The sequence below is a fragment of the Pseudomyrmex gracilis genome, unplaced genomic scaffold (genome assembly GCF_002006095.1).
Source record: "Pseudomyrmex gracilis isolate BER0280 unplaced genomic scaffold, ASM200609v1 scaffold_129, whole genome shotgun sequence".
NCBI lineage: Eukaryota > Metazoa > Arthropoda > Insecta > Hymenoptera > Formicidae > Pseudomyrmex > Pseudomyrmex gracilis.
In genome coordinates this window covers 465,917-473,509 of record NW_018020713.1, presented here as the reverse complement: position 1 = coordinate 473,509, position 7,593 = coordinate 465,917, and the positions used below count along the sequence as shown (strand labels likewise).

Here is a 7,593-nt window from a genome sequence, read left to right as displayed (position 1 = left end):
CAACTTAACGGTTAATAAATCTGACTTTTTTTAACTTGTATATTGATCATCTATTGCATTTTAGTTTTTTATTAATGTCGCAAAAATAGTTTAACNGCTACCTAAAGTTTAAAATGTGTTTTTTTTTGTATGAGTGTAGTTATATTACACATGTAAAAAGTGNTGTTTATGATTGCAATTATTCAAACTTTCGGACGCTCAAACCATTAGAAATTTCAGGAGCTTTAACAAAGCCTTTTTGCATTTTGTCTTGATTTTACCAGATTAAATGTCGATCAGTGTTACGCACATAAATGCGATCAGCTCGAATGCGTTTGTTGTCGAAGTTTGTTTTTACGNAGTTTATTAGTTGATGTATTTGGTGGGCACACTTTATAGATACACGGTATTTTATACGTTACTGATTTATAGGAAAGTTTAGGACCAAGAAAGTTAATTCGATAATAATTAATCTACGAAAAGAAGAAAGTCTTTAAAATGTTGAAGAGATTTTCTTTTATTAAATCGCGCAGATAGAATGTACAGACTCTGCAAATATTTTCCGTAAATATCAGGTTTAGTATATACATAGCAAAAAAGAAGTCGCACTTACCTTGTAAAATAACAACTTCAAAGGTCCGATGCATTAGCATGGAGAAGCATTAGGAAGTCAGACAGACATTAATTAATATGAAGTTTTATATGACTTGCATAGTTAGAAACGCGTTGCGATAAAATATTAGCCAGTTGCTGCTTTGCTACGTTACGTAAGAATGTGTAATAATTGTTCTGTACTTTTTTTCACGCGAGTGATTGTACTACGCTAATTGCGTAAACTAAGTTGTCATTGCACACAAAATTATAGATTAATTATAAATTTATATTTATTATTGTGGATATCTTACTTTCTTATATTTTAATTACATTTTGCACAAGTTATGCAAAATATAAGTGAATACTGACGTACAAGCTTCTGTGGCAACAATATCGACTCTACTAGTTTATTAGTTGAGAAACAAATTTTGCGTTTATTTAAGCTTTCTAGATACATTTTGCAAAAGTGGGTAAATAAGTTCAAAGGTTAAAGTAAAGCAGAATATTTTTCTCTCGAGGAAACAAGTAAAGTATACTTTTTCACTGAAAAACTTGCGTTTCAACATAAAAAAAAAAAAAAGGAAAATATGTTACGTTAAAGTGCAATAGATGTTTTATGGTAAAAATTATTAATAAATCGTGTATTGCGTTTAATATAATATTACAATCATCAAAATAATAACTTGCGTTTTTCTTTTTGACGCGGCAAAACAAATTCTCTTTTTTATGCATTTTCTGATATTTATAAAAAGTAACAGGATCGACAAGTAATAAAACATACGCGACATAGTGTGTAGTAGTTTAGTATTATATTGAATTTATAGTATTTTGCTTTCACTACAAATTCTTTTTTTCTATTAACAGTAATAACATGATACATAAAAAATATACGCGTACATATTTCGCTTGTTGTTTCGATTCTTCGAGTTTTTTTTCATTCGAGTTTATTTTTTAATGGAAGTCCAGCAATTACATCGCACAGTTTAGCTCTACGCTCGTCTATCGTGGTCTCAATCTGTTTGAATATTTTGTCGTCGAAGTTATTTTTTGCAAAGTTGCTTATCTAAAATATTAAATTATCAAACAGTTTACGGACTTTACTGACAAAAGAGGAGAAACAGTTCATTTAACGCATCGAAAATAAGAGACACCTTACCTTTTCAAGTTGGTCGGTAGAATAAATATTATTAGTAATATCTGTAAATATCTTTTTTGGCGTGTACCCTCTAATAAAAGGAGAAAACATTTATTATATATGTTAGCTATCGAACACATTATGTAGCACACAGAGTTATGGGATTAATTATTACCTGGAGAGTGTGTTATTTACAGTTGTTAATAAATTATCAAGCACCGAATCATTGTCCGCGTGTTTCTCGACAATAGTATCAAAAATCGTTTCGTACTCCCAATTTGTTATTGCCGACTCGTTCCAAAACACGTTTAAAATATCACGTAATATTTCAGGATCTTCCGAACAAGTCAAGTAATTTAAAAAGTTCTCGTCTGACGTGGCATATTGTTTTACGAATTTGTACAACGTAGACGCGTTTGCTTCCATCATGCCATTACAGAATATCCAATCCTTTAAATTTGGCGGAATTCTACAAAAAATATTGAATTGTATCACACAGTAGAACTCAACAGTAATATCGATCATCGCAATTTCTTCGTTATAAGTGGGCCAATAGATTCTTTCATTATTGACGACTCCTCAATATTCTTGAGTGACCGTACAAATAGAATTTATCTGCTACTGAGAGTCTAGAAAAAAAAAAATCTCTCTTGCTACCAATCGATTGGTATAGAAGAAGATAATCTCGAAGTTTAAGAAGAGTCGTGCGGTCCCATGCGCTCGAAATTACTGAAGTTCTACTGTACATGAAATTACATTAAATACACGTTGACACACACAAATACACGTATGAAGCTTTGTCTAATAACTAATTCGACAATTTAAAGATCACGCGTTTTATTCGTTCGACAATTACAACAAATTACTTGTGTGTTTCGGGATCTGCGAGATGTTCGTTCATTTTAAGAGTGGCCATTTTTCTGCACCCGGAGTGACCGAAAGTGCATGCCCACTTTAAAATCGAGCTTCTCTGAAGCTTCCTAACGTCATTCTCGGCCGGATCTTCTTCGTATCCAACTCTTTTGACAAGCGCGCTCAAGGTTCTCAGTACGTGCGACTGTAAATCACAATATAAACGCGCTGTTAAATTTTTGCTTGAAAACGATGTCTATATAAGACAACTGAGAATTATCCAGATGCACATCTTAAATGTATATACATTTTGTTCTTAGACCAAGGCCAAACACACATATGTTTTCATACCTTTACGAAGCTGATAATTTGGTAAAAGTCTGGCAATTTGAAGAAGGTCGCTTGTGTTTCTAACAATTTCGCCGCGGACACGTATGGTATATCGTCCGTTTCTCTGCTTAAGTACTCCGTGAACTTAATAAACAAATTCTCATCGAATGAGGTGGAACTTACAAGATGAGCGTAGTCGTCGATAAGCTGAGCGCGATTAAGCACGTGAATCTTTGTGTAATTGTCCGAATTGAGGTAAGTCGCAATCTTCCACCAATTGTTGTCGTCGTATTGAACGCGGTAATATCCTGTGCGATAAGTAATAATACTGAGAAATAAAACGACAATATACGCGCGACACGTCACTCACCCGTTTCCTGTAAGTTGACGATGATCCAGTCGTTCGGATCGATTCCTTTTATAGTCACAGACTGATCTTGCGGTCTCAACCAAAAAGAGGGAGAAGTCTTGGAAAAATCAGGATTCGATTGCGTTGCGAAAGTGATGGGTATCCACCACTTGTCGTTGTCGGTGGTGTTTTGCGGGCGATAGTGTTCTTGCGTCAGTATTACGTCGCCGTTCTCGTAATTTCGAGTCACGTTTACCACGGGATAATGCCTTCGTTTTATCCACGCGTCCATTACTTCTTTTATTTTGTAATCGTGCGAGACATCCGACTCGTCTAAGGCTTCTTGCAAAGCGGTCCAAAAGTCGTCGGAAGTAACTGAACCGAACTGACTAAACGCAACGAAATAAAAATGAGGAAAAATTATTGATAAATATTATTAATAGATTATTAAATAATGTGACATAATTAACTGCACAAATGACGCTACACGTTAGTGTTATGTGCACGGAAAAAAGTTTTGCTATTATATGGCCAGCAACAAAAATTTACTGAAGTTTTTGTTCTATCAACGTTGACGAAACAAAGTTCAATAGTAAATTAGCAAATTGTTTTTGCTGGTCATACAGTAATTAATCTTCTTGCTATTCTAGCAAATCTTTTTTTTCGTACGATTGTGTGCTTCTGCCAAAATTTTTCTAAAGTGAAATAAATAATACTCACTTGGCGTGCAGAAATTTAATAATGCCCTTTCGAAACACATCTTTGGTAACAATATGTTGTAGCATACGCACTATAGAAGGTGCTGGAACAATTGTAATCAGAAAGAGAAACATTTCGTTTTATTTTGAAGATAGACCGAAGATAAGTAAATTAGTTTTGCTACGGAATAGAATTATTTAGAAAAAAAATAAAATAAATTCTTTGTGCTACAATTGTTTATGAATGAGAAACACAAGGCGCTAATAACATTTATCTCTATTTATTCTCACCCTTGGCGTAACTAGAGTCCGAGAAAAGTGAGGAAATTTCGTCGGGTGTGTTAACGTCTGCCATAACAGGCATCATATTTTTTTCAACGTCGTTATGGAGGGACTTTTGTTGAACTTTAACCACGAAGTAATTCATTCTTTGCCATTCGGGAAAAAGCTAAATCCAAAATGAAGTTTCGATCAATAAAATCGGTCAAACTGCTATTCTAACAATACGATAAGTTTTTCTGGAAAAACTCTTTTTTTTTTATATTTAAATAAATTTGAATTACTTGAATTTTAAAAGAATGTCACACAGAATTACCTCGTCGAGAAGATGTTCCGTGAAGAACGTCGTGATTCCTTCGCTTAACCACACCTCGGACCACCATGACGGAGTGACTAAATTACCAAACCAGTAATGTGTGATTTCATGCGCTCCTACTTCTGCTATTCTTTGCTTCGCCTCTGTTGTGTTTTGTTCCTCATCGTAGGTGAAATCCTTTTCACTAAAAATTGTGGTAATAATCAATGCGTTAATCCTTAAGATTCGTTTTTTTTTTTTTTTTTCTAAATACATCGATCAACAGAATCTGAACTTTTATTCTACAATTTGCACACTTGTTTGTTTGTTATTAATTAAAATAAAAAAATGTAAATTTATGTGTGGATAACGTATATAGATTTTGCAAATGCAAAATAAACGAACAACGTCGTCTTAAAACGAAGACGTTTCTCTAAAATTCAATGTCACCCATAAATGATGAGTCCCCAGTTTTCCATGGCGCCTCCGTTTGGAAATTTCGGCGTCGCGACATGATCCATTTTTGGCACCTTGTTGGTAGTGTTGGTGTATTCCGTCAATATCTTTGCGGACTGCGTGGCAACTCTTTCCACGAAGCGTGAGTACGGTGCCAAAGCGGGTCTGCACCACACGTTTACGGTACTGTCTTCAGTTGGAATACGAACGTAATCGGACACGACGAACGCAACCAGATAAGTGGACATAATCGGAGTCTTTTCGAAATGCGTCCATATCATGCCATCTTCATTGCCGTCTTCCGTTTGTTCTCGCATCGGCATGTTCGACAGAGCCGTGAGGTTTCGGTTGTGTTTTATCGAGATATTGAAGGTGGCTTTTAACGCCGGCTCGTCCCAACAAGGAAATGCACGACGGGCCATTGTGGGTTCGAACTGTGTTGCGACCAACCATCTGTTAGATTGCAACGACATGCTTCCGATAAATTTTTATCCATTGTGAAAATGAGAGTTGTGAGATATGTGGAAAAATTAAGCGAAACGCTGTTGAATATATTTCACAATAATCCAAAAACTCAGACTTTCTTTCTATCTGGCAACAATGTGTGTCATTTGATCAAAAGATGAACGTGGCGTGCTTATATTTTGATTTTTTTTTTTGTCAAAATTGCTTGGTGGTTTAACATTAATCAGATAATTGATTGAAAAAGATTTTACTCGCAAACAGGTTTTAAAAATAGTATAAAAATTAATTTAAAAAAATATTAAGTATATCTAGAAAGAAAAATCAAAATGTTCCGTACACGTGTATGCGTGCGTGTACAAAGTGTCTGAAAAATGTTGACACACAGCCGAAATGTAAAGATATATCGGATCGATCTGAAAAGTCATTTACCACTTTGTGCAATAAAATTCTCAACATTGAGTTATTAATTAATTAATATGATTGACCCTAATTTATCTTCACACTTTGCCTGTCAAAATTTATCAGACACTCTGTACATATGAGAATAAAAAGTAATGACAGCGGTGACAAGAGAAATCAAAGATGATAAATTATCAGTAAAAAGAAATAAAAAAAATAACAAACGATGCAAAGAACGTTGTAAAATATTAGAATTACTTACGTCACTCTATCGTCTTCGGTACGATAAAACGTTCTATAGAAGCCGAAGACATTGTCGTCGTCAGTCAGGATACCAACAAATTTCACATATAGAACATAAACTCCGGGTGACAGATCATTATCAAAGTCGATTATTAGAATTTCCGTTACATCGTCGAAATTATGAGCCGTGGGCACGTGACTGTTTCCAATGCTGTCGACCAAACTTGTCGCAGCTTCGTCGATTGTCAGATTCACCGCGTGCAAACGTAAATTCTGCGTTGGCCGACGAATCCGGACAGTGATGTTGGATTCACCGTCGAAAGTGAAATTACCCTCCTCGATGTATGGTATTAATTTGATATTGTAGTGAATCGGCGCTGCGTTGTCTGGCAAGCGGTAATTACTCGCCGTGTGCGAGATATTTCTCGCATCTCTGTTGGTGGGAAGAGCGGTCGCGACGCCAAATATCAACGCGGTTATTAACAGTCTTAAAACCGTCATGCCAACAGTAATATCTGCGTAAATGATGTTTTTTTTACAAAAGAACAAAAAACACTACGTGCAGAGTGTGTGTTTTGCAGAAAGTGTGTGTCCTTGTGTCGAGTACTTTAGCGCTATAAAGAAAGAAGTTGGAAGCAATAGAGAAATTTATATAACAGAGTTATAATGAATTTAAATGAAAGAGAGAGAAAAAATAGTATTTTGGTATTATTGGTATTTTTAATAAAAAGAAAAATTATACGTTATATAAATTATTTATGTTTTATAAATTTAAATAAATATTCTAGCAACTCCACGTTAATTTACTATTACAGAATCTTCTTGAATTCAAATTTATTTATTTAAAAACATTACTTTATTAAAATCTCCTCAGCTTAATTGATTAAATATAAAAATTAATACACGTGAAAATTGTTGGTACTCATCGGTCTGTATCGGAGAGCGTAATAATTTTGAACGTCTTCTCTTATCGACGGATGCGGACCTTCTGTTATATCTTTGATCGTTAGTTGTGGTTCCGCCGGTTGTATTCGACCCGTCAACATACATCGCATAATAGGAGAAACGGAAAATATTCAAAACAGTCGCACAAATTTATTATTTCACGTCGTGAGAATTTTCCTTAAGTATGGAGTATAAGTAATTTTCCTTATATATATGAATATTCAAGAATATGACGTAACAAACATATATGTACAGCGTAATTTCGATTTTTATTTATAAATTTTTAATCATCACAATGCGTATGTTTCGCGTTTTTTTGTTTTTGTAATATATTACATAATTGCATTGCTGTAATACACAGAAATTTCTTTAACGTTAGCAGCTAACAAAAGAAGATAATGAATGACAATAAGAACGTCGATAACAACCAGAATGACAATAGACGATAATGACGATAGATAATTACTTGGTAATTATGCAGTTATACGGACTATTTTCCGATCTCAACAATTTTGACATATGTTATCAAGGTCACCTCTCTGAATAATAATATGAAGGTTTTATCCGTCGCTCA

General features: G+C 34.4%; 1 protein-coding gene across 5 annotated transcripts in view; it reads right to left on the bottom strand.

Moving 5' to 3' along the window:
• Window positions 1-1,271: 1,271 nt before the first annotated feature.
• Window positions 1,272-7,593, bottom strand: part of LOC109856645 (aminopeptidase N-like) — a 7,409-nt gene continuing 1,087 nt past the window's right edge. The window contains exons 2-13 of one of the 5 annotated variants that reach the window (XM_020432165.1): window positions 6,978-7,071; window positions 6,094-6,589; window positions 4,962-5,420; window positions 4,533-4,716; window positions 4,229-4,385; window positions 3,960-4,041; window positions 3,261-3,628; window positions 2,912-3,198; window positions 2,575-2,765; window positions 1,884-2,177; window positions 1,730-1,799; window positions 1,272-1,636 (exon numbers count right to left, since the gene is read on the bottom strand). In XM_020432165.1, the coding sequence (XP_020287754.1) occupies window positions 1,508-1,636; window positions 1,730-1,799; window positions 1,884-2,177; window positions 2,575-2,765; window positions 2,912-3,198; window positions 3,261-3,628; window positions 3,960-4,041; window positions 4,229-4,385; window positions 4,533-4,716; window positions 4,962-5,420; window positions 6,094-6,575 (2,703 nt within the window). In that variant the 5' untranslated portion in view covers window positions 6,576-6,589; window positions 6,978-7,071 and the 3' untranslated portion in view covers window positions 1,272-1,507. Of the gene's footprint in view, window positions 1,637-1,729; window positions 1,800-1,883; window positions 2,178-2,574; window positions 2,766-2,911; window positions 3,199-3,260; window positions 3,629-3,959; window positions 4,042-4,228; window positions 4,386-4,532; window positions 4,717-4,961; window positions 5,421-6,093; window positions 6,689-6,929; window positions 7,072-7,593 lie in introns of all 5 variants that reach the window. The other 4 variants (XM_020432163.1, XM_020432161.1, XM_020432164.1 and 1 more) reach the window with 4 other exon arrangements.